At 51.6% G+C, this 18,273-nt stretch overlaps 1 protein-coding gene across 13 annotated transcripts in view; it reads right to left on the reverse strand.

Moving 5' to 3' along the window:
• The window catches only part of PNPLA7 (patatin like phospholipase domain containing 7), a 57,785-nt gene that overhangs the window by 17,055 nt on the left and 22,457 nt on the right, over positions 1 to 18,273 (reverse strand). For 12 of the 13 annotated variants that reach the window (XR_010382858.1, XM_064490820.1, XM_064490815.1 and 9 more), the window contains 7 exons: positions 12,891 to 12,968; positions 11,798 to 12,003; positions 10,645 to 10,776; positions 9,978 to 10,101; positions 9,515 to 9,628; positions 3,701 to 3,770; positions 1,497 to 1,646 (listed from right to left, as the gene is read on the reverse strand). Coding sequence is in view for 12 of the 13 variants with exons in the window: in XM_064490820.1 (XP_064346890.1) it covers positions 1,497 to 1,646; positions 3,701 to 3,770; positions 9,515 to 9,628; positions 9,978 to 10,101; positions 10,645 to 10,776; positions 11,798 to 12,003; positions 12,891 to 12,968 (874 nt within the window). In the remaining variant the exon portion in view is untranslated. The remainder of the gene's footprint in view (positions 1 to 1,496; positions 1,647 to 3,700; positions 3,771 to 9,514; positions 9,629 to 9,977; positions 10,102 to 10,644; positions 10,777 to 11,797; positions 12,004 to 12,890; positions 12,969 to 18,273) is intronic. The other variant, XM_064490818.1, reaches the window with a different exon arrangement.

Below are 18,273 nucleotides of genomic sequence, written 5' to 3' on the forward strand. Positions count from 1 at the left end.
TTCCATCCAGAAGAGCAAAATACTCGGGAATAAACTCAAGAAAGGAGGCGAAAGGTTTGTACGCTGAAAACTACAAAACATTCCTGGAAACACACCCCGTGCTCACGGACTGGAAGACTTGTCATCACTAAGATGTCCATGTCACCCAAAGCCATCAACATCTCAGTGCCACTCCTGTCAGAATCCCCAGTTTCCTGCAGCGGTTGAAAAGCACACCCTAAAATTCACATGGACGCATGTGCGCGTCACTCCACAAGGCGTGAAGGAGGCCCTGCCCGGTGCTCACCTCCCAGCCGGGAGGCTGGGCTGCAGTCATGTGACTGGGGAGGCACATGGCTCTCTCTCTCCTAGTTTTGCAGCTTTCTATGGATCTATAATTATTTCAAAATAAAAGGTTTTTTCTTTTAAAAAAAGGGAATAAGCTTTTATGAAGCAAAACTTCTCCACTGTGCATCTCAAGATCTCTTCGTGTGCGTCGAACAATTTGACCAATGTCAACAAAAAAATGGAGTTTTCTACATCTGGAATGTTTGCTCAAGACTAATTTAAAAGATCAAGACTAATTTAAAATTTCATTTGAAGAATAACTTTTAAATACTAAATATTTGTGGGGGAGGGTGTAGCTCAGTGGTAGAGCGCGGGCTTAGCGTGCATCCTGGGTTCTATCCCCAGCACCTCCATTAAAAATTAAAAAATAAGTAAATAAACAAACCTAATCACCCCCCCAAACAGACACTTTAAAATATATATTAAATATTTATAGTACTATCTTCAACTTTATAAATTTTTATTCGGCATTTATTTAATGCTATTACCAGAGGTCTGTGTCAGGCAGAGAACATCTTCAAGGGATATTAAAATACATACTCGTGTCACAATATATCATCTCATGAACAAGCACCACAATCGTGCCCCTATTCCTATATCGTTTTTAAAGGTCCTAACCCTGAAACCTTCAGTATAAACCCCTCTCAGAAAGCTGCCTTACTGTCTATCATTGTGGTCACTCACAGTTACATAAAAACCTGCAGATACGGTGTTAAGAATATGGAATACTTTATGATTTGGAGAATTCCTAAGAGTTCTCAGGAGTTTCAATTTCTTGTTCTTGAATCCCGAAGCTTAACAGGCGTCAGGAACCTGAAAACACTACCTCTGCTTACTGACCCCAACCACGGGCATTTTCCATGCAGCCTGTCAGCCGGCTCCCCCACCCATCTGTGCCCCCTCCAAGTCGGGGAGCAACTGGCATGCACCCCGCAGCGGGCTCACAACCCCAGATGGGCTCCTGGTGGGGGCGCAGGGGGCTCGTGGTGGAGCAGAGCTCCGTGACCCACCAAGCCCCTGGGAGATGGGGCCTGCCCCTCTCACTGTGACCGTCTGCTCCCTGGTGCCACCGCCAGGGTTTGGCCTTGCGGGAAACACAAGCTGCACTGTCAGAAGCTGGAAGGGTGAGGGAGGAGAGGGGAGGAGGGCCCGCCATGGGCAGGGCTTACCGATGGCGCTGAGAGCGTGCCTGAGCTCCAGCGCAAAGGCAGTGAGGGGCACGTCCTCCGACACTGGCAGAATGGCCACCGTGGAGAGGTTGCTGGCAGGATTCCCGGAGTCCCACTTGCTGCCCGAAGCGTGTAGCCCAAACTGGTGACCTGCAGACACAGGGTCATGAGTTGGCCTGAGGAGTCGGGCAGCCGTGGGGACTGTCTCGGTGTCCCTGGACATTTCTGGGTGACACCGCAGTACAAGCCGCCTGGGCTGGGAGGAACCAGAGCCTGGCCTTTCCCGCTGAAATACCAGCCACACTGTGGTGCCCTTGCATTTCATATACGCCAGGACTGGGCCCCACGGGAGGGGAAACTGCTGTCTGGATGTAGAGAAGACAGCGAGGCCGGAGGAAACGCAGAGACTTGAAAGGACATTCCAGGGACGACCCATCCTTTGAACTGCCAGTTCTTCCCCACCCGCTGCAGAACAGAACGAGCATGAGGTTTAGGAGGTCAACACCTGTCTGTTATCTTTGGTTTGCCTGGGATTTCCAGACCCCAGAGGGAGGCACAGAAGCCCCAGGGGGAGGCCAGGACGCCCCCAGCAGCAGGGACGGAGGCAGCAGGCACGGGGTCCACGAGTTTATTAGCCCCCATCAGAGTGTCCCTGGCAGAAGTGCCAACAACAAGTCACTTCTTGGCAAACAGCATCTCCCCTTTTCACAGAGGTGGCTGAGGAAACAGCCTTACCTCTGCTGCTGGCCACATCCAGCCAGACCCCAGGCTCCTGCAGCCCGAACCCCCCTAGGGGCTCTCTTCCTGGCTCCCTGACCGCTTGCTCCCCTGCCTGCTCCGCGCTGCTTGCCTGGCCGGCCACCGACTGTAGCAGCCCAGCTCCCGCACAGACTCTCCGACCCCCAAGTGCAGGGCCAGGTGCCAGGTGCACACGCTGGCCACGCCAGGAAGACCCAGCTCCGCCAACACAGCGTCCATTTCTGCCTCTGCTGGTGTGGTTCCTGAGGGCGGAGTGTGGGTCCTGCAAGCCTGACCTAGAAGCCAGAATAGGGGGTGCAGGACAGCAGAGAGAGGGGCTGCTAGGAGCTAACCTGGAGGCAGGGAAGGAAATGTCACTGGGTTGCACAGCCAGCAGCAGAGGGCCCCTTTTCTCTGGTTTTCCTGCAGCTTCTGTGGGAAATCCCCCCACCCTCTGTCTCTTTCCCAGTGACCTCTGACATCAGAACCCTCTGTCTGAAGTACAGCCAAAGGGGGTTCTATTGCCAGCCTCTGATAGTTCTTCCTTAGCCTATAAGGAAGGCCCGGGGAGCCTCTGGCTCTGGCCAAGGAGGAGAGGGTCAGATGGTAGGTACATCCCACCCAACTGCTGCCCCAGTTACAAAGAGACCTGGACCCAGCTCTCAGGAGACTCAGAGGTGTGCAGAGGGAAGAGCCCATGACCCTGAAGACAGAGCAAAAGAAACTTCGATCTGAGCGTCAGAGGGAGGAAGAAAGATTTTTTAGTTGAACAATGTCCCAGAGGCCTTTGGGACGGTAACGGAAGGTCTAACAGTTGATTAACTGGATCTCCAGGAGAGGAGGAAGAGCACAGGGCTGAAAGAGCAACTGAAGAAGCGAAAGCTGAAACCTTCCCACGTTTGGCAGAAGACGTAAAACCACGGATTCAAGAAGATGGGCAAGCTCCAACCAAGACAAGCCCAAGCAGATTCGTGCCGTACACTCCAAACCAAACTGAAAACAAGGAAAACTCCTGAACACAGCCAGACAGAGAGGACGCACTACTCACTGGGGACAATTCAAGGGTCTGGACTTCTCGTTAGAAGCGATGGGGCCAGAAGGAAGGGGCACAAAATGTTTAAAGTGATGAAATAAAAGTCAGAACTGCACATCTAGCCAAAAATCTCCTTCAGGATGAAGGTGCAGTGAAGACAGTCTCAGAAGAAGGGAAACTAAGAGAACTGGCAACCGGCAGACCTGCTCCAAGAGGGCTATTATTAGGAACGTCTTCAGACAGAAGGGAAGTGATGCCAGGAGGATGCCTGGGACTGGAACGAAGGAAGAGTTTAAATGTCATGTTTGACCCATGAAAGCAGAAGTTCTAACTCTGTGTGAGGGGTTTTCCACACAAGTGGAGTTCCGGGCAGTGGGCGGGGCTCCAGCCCTGGGGTGGGCGGGGCTCCCAGGGGCCAGGCCTGCGAACGCACCTGTCACAGTTCCCTGCTGGAGGCTGCCCAGGATCTTCTCACCCAGGAGATGAATCAGCCGAGTCACAACCTGCGGGCAGAGAAAAAACAGACCTCAACCACACTTTAAACCAAGATGCGGAGCTCCTTGGACCCATGTTTTCAAAACTGCCAGGGCTGTAAGCCGCCATCTGGCCTCAGGCAGCTGTGCAGGGCACATGGCCTACGACCTTGGCCCAGCCTGGCCTCTCCTCTCACTTCCAGGGCAGGACAACACTGGGGAGCTATGACCACTACAGGCAAGACCGCTGTCGGGCAGGCCAGGAGGGGCAGCCCCAGAGCCACAGTCATCATGTGCCTGGCTGGACATGGGCTGGTATTATATGATATCCAAGAAGCATTACATTTAAAAAATAATAATGCTATTTACTTACATTAATTCTAAATTTAGAGTTGTAGACTGAAGTATTTAAGGTTGGAATGCCAAAATATCTGTAACTTACTTTTAAATGCTTTTGCATAAAAATAAAGTGAGTTAAAAAGATTTTCAGTTGCTAAGGTTTACAGGATGACTAGAATGTCCTGGAGGGGAAGCCTGCTACCGTGGCTCTTACACATAGTGCAAGGTTGTTCTGAAAAGAGAAGCTGCCATTAGCTTCAGAAAACCCTAAATATCCAGGAAAGCAACAGGAAAACACTGACAAGGTAATTTTAATACCAGGCAGAAGCTCCCCTCCCTGGGCTCCACCTGCCCAAGCCTCAGCCTCCAGTCCACTTCCTAGCCATCCCAGCCGAGAGCTCTGGGGTGGAGTCTGAAAAGAGCGTGGTGTGAGACCTCACGCTACAGTAACCAGTGTCCCCAGGCCCCACCGGCTAGCCTCCACCTGCAAGCCAACTTGGAGACCCTCTCCTACCCTCAGGACGCTGCAGTCGAAGACCCAGGGAAGATGCAAGTGAAACTGTCCAAATTTTAGGATGTGAGGTGGAACGCAATTTGAGCAGAGTGGTCCAAAACAGAAACTGAGGAGCAGTCTGGTTTATATACAGCTAATCTAGCATCACACTATTAATTGGAACTAATTTAACAAACTACACATTTCATTATGGAAAACGTCAGACATACACGAAGTGAGGGGAGAGTGCCTCCCCATCACCCAGCTCCAACCTTCTTAGTTCACACACCCTCCCCAATTGTGAAGACAACTCCAAACAGCATTTTACCCACTGACGTTTGAATTTGTGTCTCTAAAAGATAAAAACCTTCAAAACCACAACGATATAATTATCACAATTACAAATTAACAATAATTCTAAGTTAAAGCTAATTTAAAAAGTGATCATTTCCGTATCAAGTGAAAAAGGTTCGAAACAGGCGAATAAAACACATGAAAAGGTGCTCGTCGCCTGCGGACATCAGGGAGATGCACATTCTAGCCACAGTGGGGCACCACTTCCTACCAAGAGAGCTGCGCATCTCAAAGACTAAAGCCTACAGGAAAGCTGGCTGGCAGTTTCTTAAGAAGGTAAACCACACTGTGACCCAGCAATTCTACTCTCAGGTAGCTACTGAGAGAAATTTTAAATGTCCCATAAAAACATTCACATAAGAACATTTTTAGCCTTTTCACAGCAGCCTCAAACTGGAAACCCAAATACCCATCAACAGGAGAATGGATGAAGGAATTGGGGTGGCAACAAAAGAATGGGCTAACGAACACGGAACAATGTGGACCCCTCAGTACCGAGCCAAGTGCTGCGTTCTGTGTGCTTTCACTTACACAAAATCCAGGGAAGACAGGAAGTGGACAGTGATTGTTGAGGATGGGTGTGTGGCTGGCGGGGCACTTGTAGGTGAACACGCATGACATCCCAGAGCAGTCGGGCCTGGTTGCTCTGAGCATGTACCCCACATGCACTGGGGGCCATCGGGCAGCCCAGTGGCAAGCATCTAGCTGTGTGACAGTGCAGCAGCAGCAGGGCTGGCCTGGGCGCCCATGGGCAGCACAAGTTGGGGCCTGACCCTGCAAGACCCCCGCTGCACTGACACTTGTCAGCTCATACTGCAGCCAGGAGCTGCCATGCAACTTGTCAACAGGAGGAAGCCAGACGCAGGCTTGCTTCCCAATGGTCAGCATGGGTGCTGGCATGTGCTGAGAGTGGACAGCCTCGCCCACTCTAAGGCTGACTCCCCTAAAGGGTGGGGAGACCCAGCCCCACACTATGTGGACAGAAAAGTGCCAAGGCAGAAGGCGGGAAGCAGAAAGCCTGGAAGGTTGGAGCTGAGGAGGTGGGGAGGGTCTGGGGACCCCCAGGGGTATGGGTGTGAGCAGAGGGTCCTTCTGTGAGCCCACCAGGGGCAGTTCTGGAAGAGGCAGCAGATGAGAGCACAGCTGCCCTCTGTTCCCAGCGTGAGTGCCTGACAGCAGGGCTCACTTCAGCAGACCAGACACCTGGTGTGACTGGCCTTTCCTGTCCCCGTCTGAGGATTTTCAAACTGTCTGACCCTGAGAACATCATCCAGCACCAGAGACCAGTAATGACGGTGGGCCCCACCATGCACCCCACACCGTACCACCCAGAGCTGCTGGCAGGACAGCCACGCAGCGAGCAGCAGCCTTGAAGGGGCAGCTGGGAGGTGTTTCCTGATAAGGAGGGCATTGCCTCTAGGACACGCCAGCCCCTAGCTGGAGCTGGGCTTCCCAGGCAGAACACCACCCCGAAGCTCCGGGTGGCCCATGTGCAGGCCCTGGTCCACAAGGGCTCTGCCATCCACCGGCTCTCCTGGTGCTTAAATGGCCGGTAGCAGGGCCCTCAGATTCGCATCCCGGTTACCTCACAAGCCCAGGCTGGTAGGAGTGCTCGCTGCAGAGGTGGACGGGGCAGCCCCCCTCGGGGGAGTCCCAGGAGGGTGGGGGCCATGTGGCCCAGGGCTGGCAGGTTATGAGACTGAAGTGACAGGGCTGTGAGGGGACAGCCTAGGGTGTCTGTTCAGGGGTGGTGACAGTGACAGTCTGCAGCAGAGGGTGGCCCTGAGGGCCGATGGGCGCAAGCGTCTTCACTGCTGGAGGGGAGATGCTGACTTGGAAAGGGAAGGTGTTGGAGCCCGAGCGTGGGCCCACTGGGCGGCCCAGCTCTAGCCCCACCAGAGGGGCCCAGGATCCAGGCAGCATGAGCACATCAGAAGGACTCCGAGGGTCACTAGCATCCAAATTGAGATGACGGTAAAGGCTCACAACAGGAATGGAAAGAAGACTCTTCAGTCGACACCGACACACGAAGTGAAAGAAGGGTTGGGAGCCTGAGCCGGGCGCCTATGACTAGGCCCAGCAACACAAGGGGCGGCCCTGGTTCTGCCACTGCCTGGTGCCTGTGCAGAGCCAGGGCCACTGCGGACCGACCCCACGGCCTCCCCAGGGAGGGCGCCCTACACCTTCACCTGGCTTCCAATGGGAAAGACAAGCCCTGGAAGGGGCCTGGGCTCCCCCAGCCCCAGGACGGCGCGGCCTCCATGCTGCGTCTGGCTTCTCTTCCCCACAGCCTTGCTCTGAATGACTCTGCTGGTTTACCTGGTGTCAGGGGGTGGACTTCCATTTCTACCTGCCACTCCACTTACTTCTCTTCCAAATCCTCATGTCAGTTCACTTGGAGTTTTCTCATAAAAGATACATGCTGTCTGCTAGAACACTCCCTTACACCATACACAAAATTAAACTCAAAATGGATCAAAGATTTAAACATAAGACAAGATACAATAAACCTCCTAGAAGAAAATATAGGCAAAACATTATCTGACCTACATCTCAAAAATGTTCTCCTAGAACAGTCTACTCAAGCCATAGAAATAAAAGCGAGAATAAACAAATGGGACCTAACGAAACTTACAAGCTTCTGCACAGCAAAGGAAACCATAAGCAAAACAAAACGAAAACCTATGGAATGGGAGGAAATTTTTGCAAATGAAACCGACAAAGGCTCGATCTCCAGAATATATAAGCAGCTCATATGACTTAACAAGAAAGAAACAAACAACCTCATCCAAAAATGGGCAGAAGACCTAAACAAGCAATTCTCCAAGGAAGACATACAAATGATCAATAGGCACATGAAAAAATGCTCAATATCACTAATTATCAGAGAAATGCAAATCAAAACTACAATGAGGTATCACCTCACACCAGTCAGAATGGCCATCACTCAAAAACCCACAACCGACAAATGCTGCAGAGGCTGTGGAGAAAAGGGAACCCTCCTTCACTGCTGGTGGGAATGCAGTTTGGTGCAGCCACTGTGGAAAACAGTATGGAGATTCCTCAAAAGACTAGGAACAGACTTATCGTATGACCCAGGAATCCCACTCCTGGGCATATATCCAGAAGGAACCCTACTTCAGGATGATACCTGCACCCCAGTGTTCATAGCAGCACTATTTACAATAGTCAAGACATGGAGACAACCTAAATGTCCATCAACGGATGACTGGATAAAGAAGAGGTGGTATATTTATACAATGGAATACTATTCAGCCATAAAAACTGACAACATAATGCCATTTGCAGCAACATGGGTGTCCCTGGAGACTGTCATTCTAAGTGAAGTAAGCCAGAAAGAGAAAGAAAAATACCATATGAGATGGCTCATATGTGGAATCTTAAAAAAAAACAAAAACAAAGTATAAATACAAAACAGAAATAGACTCATAGACATAGAACACAGACTTGTGGTTGCCAAGGGGGCGGGGGGGTGGGAAGGGATAGACTGGGATTTTCAAAACTGTAGAATAGATAAACAAGATTATACTGTATAGCACAGGGAAATATATACAAACTCTTATGGTAGCTCACAAAGAAAAAAATGTGACAATGAATATATATATGTTCATGTACAACTGAAAAATTGTGCTCTACACTGGAATCTGACACAATATTGTAAAATGACTATAACTCAATAAAAAAATGTTAAGAAAAAGAGATACATGCTGTCTGCAAATGTAATTTCTACTCCTTTTCCAAATATATACACTTGTCTCATTTTTTTAACTTTCCATGTCAGCTGACAAGGAGGCTGGCTCTTCAGGACTTCGGTGGCTGGGAAGAAACAGTCTTTGTTATGTTTAAAAGGGTTCCTTTCACTCTTATTTAAAGTGTTTATTAGTAATGGTTGAATTTTGTGAGAGGCCTTAATATAATCATGAGGGTCTTCTTTAATTTTTTGCCATAATTAATTACATTTAATAACTTCCCAACACTGGTAACATCCCTTGATGGGCCCTAATCAGACACGTATTTATTATAGCTGATGTGCTAACGTTTGGAGTATCTCTAGTTATGGTACTAAGAGAAATGATTTAAAGTTTTCTGCATTATTTTTATCAAGTTTTGGTATTAAAGTCACATTCCTTCGTAAAATAAACTGGGGGCTGTTCATTTGTCCACAAGCAGCTTGTGAAGCTGGAGGAGGCCTGAGCCCTCAGAGCCGCCCGGCCAGTCCTGCCCTGGCAGCCACTTGGCCGACTTGGTGCAGCAGCCACCCTGCCTCGCCCTTCCCCCTCCTGGGCTGCACGCCTGTCACTTAGAAGCAGGGAGGCAGCCGCCAGAAGGCCAGAGCAGGGCTGCCCAGGGAGAAATGCCCATCGCCAGATGGCACTGCTATCTGTGAGTGCGTCTGGGGCAGGGGAACCCTGCCCGACCCAACCCTGAGGCCCTGCCCCACGGGCTGCCCACGCCCACACAGTCCTGGAAGCTGGTCCTACTCCAGGTGTTCCTGTGGGAACCTCGCTCTGGCGCCCAGACCCCCAGTGTGGACGTTCAGGCCCTCCCCCGCCAGACGCAGCCTCACCTGCGGGTACCTGCGCTTGATGGACGTCAGGGCTCCTGCGGGGAGCTTGGCCAGCTCCGAGTCCCGGACAGCATGCACCGTGGTAGCTCTCGCCTGGTGGGTGAGCGTCTCCACCTGGGGAGAGGAGCCGGCTGCTGGGGCCAGTGCAACCAGCACCTGAGGGCAGGGCCCATGCAGGTGATGGGCAGTGGGAGAAAACGGGGCTCACCCAGCACTCCTGTGCTGAAGGGGGAGGCGCCTGTGAGAACCGCAGGGCAGACAGGACACGGCCTTGCCTGTGAGGGCCTCTAGGCTCTCAGAGGGATCACCTTGCCCAGGGGCCACTCCCCAGCCCCTACCCTGCCCACCCCGCATTCTTCCTGGGGGAGATCTTCGAGAAGTGACAACCCCCTGGGCCACCCCCAGACCCCTCAAAAGGCAGTGGCCCGTCTCCCTCCCCATGGCATGGTGGGGGCGGCCCTACCACTCCGACGAGGTCGCCCCGGCCATATTCCCCCGCCAGGCGCTTTTTGCCGTCATCCTTCCGGATCACGGAGCGCAGGCGGCCGCTGAGGACGATGTAGGTACAGTCAGACTTGTCCCCCTGCCTGTGGGAAGGAGGCTGCTGGGGGCATGCAGGGCCCCAGCCAGAAGCCCTCAGAGGCAAAGCAGAAAAACAAAAGATCCCAAGGCATCAGAAAAAAAATTCAGTCTTCTCACTAAGTTTTTTTGCTTTGGAAAATAGTTGTTTTCCATTAAAAAATACGTACGCTAACACATAAAGGGTTTATTGTGATTTTTAAGTAAATGACTTTAAATAAAAAATTTAAAATTTTATTAGTTTTAGCTTTTAATAACATGAAAAATGACCGCTGCAACCCAGGTCTGTGTGATCTGGGCGAGTGTGAAACTCTGAATGCAGCCATTGTTACCATGTGGAACCAAGGACGCCCATCTGAGATGGCATTTAGCACATCAGAATGTGTTTCCATGTGAAAGGATGGCGTGGACCCGCGTGTATCCACGTAGAGACGCCCACGAACAAGCGAGTGTGCGTCAGTGTGGCGTGTGCACAGGAGGACCAGGAGGCCTGCTGCCCCGTAAAACAGCCCCGCCCTGAGCCCTGCCCGGATCTGCCCCGAGGGCTTCACCTGTATATGGCGCGGCCAGCTTCCACTTCCACCCAGTCCAGGGCGAAGTCAATCTGCCGCACGAAGGAGGACACCCGCTTGACCATGGTGTGCGCCACACCCAGGACCACGTCCGGTTGCCTCCGCATGATGCTGTGGGCACCCCAGCGTCACTCCAGGCCCTTCACTCCAGGCCGCGGCACCCCCACCCACACAGCCGGCGCCACAGACACTGGCCACGGGCCAGGGTGGGCACGGCGCCCAGTCAGCCAGCTGCCCCATCAAGCCCTGGAAGCCCAGTGACCAGTGGCTGTAGGAGGGCTTCTGGAGCCCCCGAGTACAGGCTACACAGAAGGCCCCCATCCTGGCGGTGGGTCAGAGCTCCAGCCTCCTCCCCACGATAGAACGTGAAGATGAGGGCGGGGGGTAGGAATGAGGGTGGCCAAGAGGTCAGATGCGGAGACCATGGGGCACGCAGCTGGGAAAGCTAGCACCTGGTGTGATGGAAGTCACTGGCGGGCTTGGGGCGGGGGCACCACCCATCCGTCTCCCATCTGCTGTATGAGAACAGGGCTGAGGGTGAGGAGATAGCAGGGGACCCACTACACTGTGGAGGCTTCCAGAAGGCAGTGGCAGGCAAGTGGTCGGCTCGTGGGCTGAGGTCTGGCTGGATGGGGCGAGGGAGGGTGTGGAGCCTGGGTGACCTGGGACTCGGCCGAGCCTGAGCAGGTAACTAAATCGGGAGCAGGAACACGTGGAAAATCTAAAGTTCTGCTTCGGACGACAGAGAGTGAGACCCCGGAGACATCCCAGGGGGACGTCCAGGACAGCAGCCCCCACGAGCCTGAACTCCGAAGGGAAGTTTGGGGGAAGAAGGGCATTTGGTGCATAAGCCCCGGGTTGGGTGAGGTCCCTCAGGTCAACACCCAGACCACGTCTGCAGGATGGGGGCTGCCAATGTCAGGGGACTCGCACTGTCTGCACACACAAGGACATATGCAGACAGGCATGCGCACACACATGCACACAGACGTGCACTCATGGACGCACCATATGGACACAAAAGCAGACACAATCACAAGCACACCCCGGACAGACATGTGCCACACAGGTGAGCTCCAAGGGCCTCACAGGAGCCCCACAGGAGCCGGGTGGCCGGCGGGCAGGGACTCACTCGTAGAAGTGGGCCTTGGAGATGGAGAGGAAGCTGCAGTCGCGGTTGGCCTTGATGGTGAAGATGAGGGGCTCGCCTGTGAGCACAGCCAGCTGGCCCACCATCTCACCCGGGCGCGTGACGAACAGGCATGTGTCCTCCTCGCTGTCGATCTTTCGCTGGTACACATGCAGCAGCCCCGAGACCACGAAGAGGATGTTCACGTCCTGACAGGATGGCCCGGCGGTCAGCCTAGCCGCCCCACCCCGCCCCGCCCCCCATCTCCTGGACAGCCCGGGCGCCAACTCGATGGAGACAGTTCAGCAGCATCTACACGTTAGTCACTCAGCTGTCACTTTGTTAGCGGGTGCTCCGCGGTAAGCCCAGCCTGGGAGGCCCTGCATGTTTGGCTGTTCCGCACAGATGTGCCATCGGCTCGGCCACAGGGGTGAATGCGGGCCCTCTCCCTGCAGGGTGGCCGCCCCCAGCCGAGCAGCGATGCTCCGCAGGAGAGTCTGTCCAGGAGTGGGGGCCCCAGGTCCATCTGCTCGCCCAAAAAGAAAGGCCTTTCTCCCCACAGCTGCTCTCCGACCTGCCCCGTGCTAGTGCGGGGCTGGAGAGAAGGCAGCCCTCACCAGCGGAGAACCCCAAGAGATGTGATCCCAGGAGCCAGAGCTGGTGGACGCGACTCTGCCAGCCCAGCAGACCAGGACTCTCAGAACAAGCAATTTCGTTCATTTATGACAAACAAAATTAGTTTTCCTCTGTACTGGGTTTGAGGACCAAGCAAGCAAAAGTATTCCTTCTGCACCTGACTCGTGAGGTCAGCGACAATGGCCGTGAACGTGCCCGTGAACATGGCCTGTGTGGGTGTGGATATGCCCCCCGCCCCCCACAGCAAGAGGGCAGGCTCAGTGGCACTCAGCACACCCACAGACATCTTCACAAGCCTGAGGGAGAGAGCTGGCCCGGGACAGTGACAGCAGACCCCACGTCATGTCCTCTGGCTGCCCAGGCTGGACCATGCTGGGGCCACCTTCTCCCAGCTCCGTCCAGCGCCAGCTGCAGCCCCAGGCGGCCCTGGTGACCACTCGGGGGGCAGCCAAAAGCTCACCTGGTCCCCTTGCCTCGACACCACCGTGCCTGCTGGGACATGGAGTAGTGTCACTCGGCCATCCAACAGCGAAGGGTCCTAGAAACAGACACGCGGAGTCAAGACGAGGAGCACAGAGAGCCCACATGAGGCAGACGGCCCTGGCCACAGGGCACAGCCAGCCCTCGAGGACCGCCCACAGAGACAGGCCTGGAGGACGCCGGGCACTCTGCAAAGCCACCGGCATCAAACTGACATCCACACAGAACAGACAACAGCAGTGGGCCGAGCAGAACATCAGAAATGTGCAGCAGCCTTTTTGTGAATTTATGTAAGAGAGAGGATTTCATTTTAGCGAGGAAGGTGATTTATTTAATGACGCATGCTGGCCTACTTGGCAAGAGCCCTGGGCAGGACCTCCTTCGCCCTACGACCTACACTCCTCACGCCGGGGGGGGCTTGTGGGGAGAGAGGCCCTGGAAGTGAGCACCACGTCATGACACCTGCCAGGGTGTGGAAACACCCGCTTGTCTGGAGCCACAGTTCACAGTGACGGCAGAACAAGAATGTGGAGAAAAGTCCCCTCTGGAAGATGACAGGGACCAAAGCATTAATCTCGACCTCGCAAACCCCAAGGATGCATGGCTCTCAGCCTGGGCGGCAGGCGGCTAGCACCCTGCAGAGAAGGACAGATGTCTGGTGCCTCCCGACCTCCCAACCAACTGTGAGACCCATGCCCTGGCCCCCAGACCCAGAGGAGAGGAGGGGAGGGGGCCAGGCAGAGTCCCACCCAGCTGTCAGACCTCAGGGCCAGCAGAGATGCCACGGCCTCCCGGGGCTTTAGAGAGGAGACTGGAAGACCCATCAACCAGGCAGGGTGGGGACCCCGACTTGCAAGGCAGCTGGAGCGCGCAGGGGACTCAACAGAGACACTAAAGAGTCACTACCACACCTTTAGGAGCGAAATGGCACTGTGGTCACATTTAAAAACAGCCCGTGTCTTCTGGAGAAGTACTGAGAACTGTGCTGAAGACACTGAAACGAAGGGCTCACACATAGGGTGGGTCCCAGGGGCACAGACAGAACCGGATGGGCTGGGGCTCAGCAGGACTTTGCTGGGTGAAGGGCCCTTACCTTCACTACATCTTCCATCTGCTTTGCTTGTGCCTGAGTTTTTCCATGGTAAGAGTTTTTTAGAAAGAAAGGCTTAAGAAAGAGACCACAGTAGCAACGTGCAACTCATTCAGACCCTGATCTGCACACCAGGAAAAAGAGACTCCTAAAATGACTCACAGGCTCCCCGCTTCCAGCCCAGCAGCGAGGAGCTGGGAAGTCACCACTCACCCTAACAAGGAAAAGGCTGAAAAACTGAGAAACCCACAGCTCTTCTTAGGCCCACACGGGAAGCGCAGTCACCGCGGCCCCCAGTGGAAGGTACGGGGCACCTCCGCCTGGTGGAGCCCACAAAGGGCAGCCCCCATGGGAGCTGGTGCTGGGGCAGGAGGGCAGACCTGATGGACAGGCTGCTGGAGCCTCAGTTGCAGAGTCTGAGAGAAGAAGTTCCACGGGTGCAGTCACAGGGCCCTCGGTGCTGTGAGATTTACCTCCAGGAGTTCACCCAGGTTGCCATGGTCAATACTGGAGAAAAACTCCCCTGGGCCTCTGGTCAGGGAGTCGGGGAGGAAAGGGAACCATCCTGAACCGGCCAACAAGGCTTGCTCTCGGGGACACTGGCTAACCACAGCCTGACCTACTGGGGTTTTGCCTGAGCCCTGCTGGCCTAGGGGGAGAAACACCCAGCTGCAGTCCACTCTCGCCACTCATCCCGCTCACAGGCCAGGACCAAAAGAGGAGCCCTGGTGAGGGTCGCAGGCCAGGGGCACAGGCTCCCCAGTGGCTGAGACCCCCGCCTCGGACCACAGAGCGGGCCCCCCTCCACCTCACCACCACATCACTAAGGCCCATCTACTGCAGGTCCTTTGACCAGACACGCCATGTCCAGTTATCAGGAAAGCCTGCAAGGCACCCTAAAGGCAAAAACCACCTGAAGAGACGTGACAAGCATTACAATCAGACACGGAAGGGGTGCCTGAATGCAGAGTAACTACGGTGCACACGCTAAGGCTCCGGCGGACAAAGCAGACAGGTGCAAAAAGACGAACCCTGCGAGCAGAGAGGCACCGCTGTGAGAGAGAGCCAAAAGCAGAGGCCAGAGACCAGCAACACCCCAACAGAAACGAAGGAGCCTTCGACGAGCTGAGGGAAGATGGGGCACAGCTCAGGGAGCGTCCCTGCACCTGAAGACACAGCAACAGAAATGCACACAGAAGACTTTCGGGGGACAGAGGCCTGCGGGCCACCTGCAAACAGCGTGGCACGAGCCCGCAGGCACACGGAAGGGGAAGAAGGACGTGGCACAAGAAATGTCCACAGTAGCACTCACAGAAACTGATGTCAGACCAAACCACAGAGCCAGGAAGCACAGAGAACACCAAGCAGGACAAATGCTGAGAAAACGACCTCTGCATATCATATTCAAATTACAGAAAATCAAAGACAAAAAAAACCCTGAAGAAAGCCAGCGGCAGCAATTTATCTACAGAGGGACGAAGACAAGAGTGACACCCACCCTCTCAGAAACCATGCGGGCAGGAAGAGCATGGTGAAGTGCTGAGAGGAAAGCCCTTCAGCCTGGAATTCTGCACCCTGTGCAGTCATTCTTCTGAAGGAGGTCAACAAGAGAAAGGACAAAAACCACATGATCATCTCAATAGATGCAGAAAAAGCATTTGATAAAATTCAGCACCCATTTATGATAAAAACTCTCGCCAAGGTGGGTATAGAGGGAACATATCTCAACATAATAAAAGCTATATATGACAAACATACAGCCAGCATAGTACTCAATGGTGAAAAACTCAAAAGCTTCCCACTAAAATCTGGGACAAGACAAGGATGCCCACTATCACCACTCCTATTCAACATAGTCCTGGAAGTCCTAGACACAGCAATCAGGCAAGAGAGAGAAATAAAAGGGATCCACATTGGAAAAGAAGAGGTAAAAGTGTCATTATATGCTGATGACATGTTACTATATATAGAAAACCCTAAAAGGTCCACACAAAAGCTACTAGAGCTGATTGAAGAATTCAGCAAGGTAGCAGGTTACAAGATTAATGTTCAAAAATCAGTTGCATTTCTTTACACTAATGATGAATCAACAGAAAAAGAAAGTAAAGAAACAATCCCCTTTAATATAGCACCCAAAGTAATAAAATACCTGGGAATAAATCTAACCAAGGAGGTGAAAGAATTATACCCAGAAAAATATAAACCATTGATGAGGGAAATTAAAGAAGACTTTAAAAAATGGAAAGATATCCCATCCTCCTGGATTGGAAGAATCAATATTGTCAAAATGGTCACACTGCCCAAGGCAATCTACAGATTTAATGCAATCCCTATCCAATTACCCAGGACATATTTCACAGAACTAGAAAAAATCATAATAAAATTCATATGGAACCATCAAAGACCTAGAATTGCCAAAGCATTACTGAAGAGAAAGAAAGAGGCTGGAGGAATAACTCTCCCAGACTTCAGACAATACTATAGAGCTACAGTCATCAAGACAGCATGGTATTGGTACCAAAACAGACATATAGACCAATGGAACAGAATAGAGAGCCCAGAAATGAACCCACAAACTTTTGGTCAACTCATCTTTGACAAAGGAGGCAAGAATATACAATGGAATAAAGACAGTCTCTTCAGCAAATGGTGTTGGGAAAACTGGACAGCAGCATGTAAATCAATGAAGCTAGAACACTCCCTTACACCATACACAAAATTAAACTCAAAATGGATCAAAGACTTAAACATAAGACAAGATACAATAAACCTCCTAGAAGAAAATATAGGCAAAACATTATCTGACCTACATCTCAAAAATGTTCTCCTAGAACAGTCTACTCAAGCCATAGAAATAAAAGCGAGAATAAACAAATGGGACCTAATGAAACTTACAAGCTTCTGCACAGCAAAGGAAACCATAAGTAAAACAAAACGAAAACCTACGGAATGGGAGGAAATTTTTGCAAACAATGAAACCGACAAAGGCTCAATCTCCAGAATATATAAGCAGCTCATACAACTTAATAAGAAACAACCAAACAACCTCATCCAAAAATGGGCAAAAGACCTAAACAAGCAATTCTCCAAGGAAGACATACAAATGATCAATAGGCACATGAAAAAATGCTCAATATCACTAATTATCAGAGAAATGCAAATCAAAACTACAATGAGGTATCACCTCACACCAGTCAGAATGGCCATCACTCAAAAACCCACAACCGACAAATGCTGCAGAGGCTGTGGAGAAAAGGGAACCCTCCTTCACTGCTGGTGGGAATGCAGTTTGGTGCAGCCACTGTGGAAAACAGTATGGAGATTCCTCAAAAGACTAGGAACAGACTTATCGTATGACCCAGGAATTCTGCTCCTGGGCATATATCCAGAGGGAACCCTACTTCAAAAAGATACCTGCACCCCAGTGTTCATAGCAGCACTATTTACAATAGCCAAGACATGGAAACAGCCTAAATGTCCATCAACAGATGACTGGATAAAGAAGAGGTGGTATATTTATACAATGGAATACTATTCAGCCATAAAAACTGACAACATAATGCCATTTGCAGCAACATGGATGCTCCTGGAGACTGTCATTCTAAGTGAAGTAAGCCAGAAAGAGAAAGAAAAATACCATATGAGATTGCTCATATGTGGAATGTAAAAAAAAAAGAACATAAATACAAAACAGAAACAGACCCATAGACATAGAATACAAACTTGTGGTTGCTAAGGGGATGGGGGGTGGGAAGAGACAGGCTGTGAGTTCAAAATTTGTAGATACTGACAGGCATATGCAGAATAGATAAATAAGATTATACTGTATAGCACAAGGAAATATATACAAGATCTTGTGGTAGCTCACAGTGAAAAAAATGTGACAATGAATATATGTATGTTCATGTATAACTGAAAAACTGTGCTCTACACTGGAATTTGACACAATATTGTAAAATGACTATAACTCAATTAAAAAAAAAAACAGTGAATGAGGAACAGAGACTTTCTCAAACAAAAACTGAGGGAGTGTGTTGTAGTAAACCTGCCTTCTAGAAATGTTAGAAGTTCTTTAGAGAAAAGAAAGATGATGTAGGTCAGAAACTCAGGTCCACACGAAGAATTGAAGAACACTGGGGAAGGGGTAAGAAAACATAAAGCAAAAACTTGTATTGTTCTTGTTCTTAATTGACCTATTGAACGATAATGAAAGAAATCAAAGGATAACTGAATTACTGGAGAAACATCCCACATTTACAGATAGGAGGCTCAC

The sequence above is a fragment of the Camelus dromedarius genome, chromosome 10 (assembly GCF_036321535.1).
Source record: "Camelus dromedarius isolate mCamDro1 chromosome 10, mCamDro1.pat, whole genome shotgun sequence".
NCBI lineage: Eukaryota > Metazoa > Chordata > Mammalia > Artiodactyla > Camelidae > Camelus > Camelus dromedarius.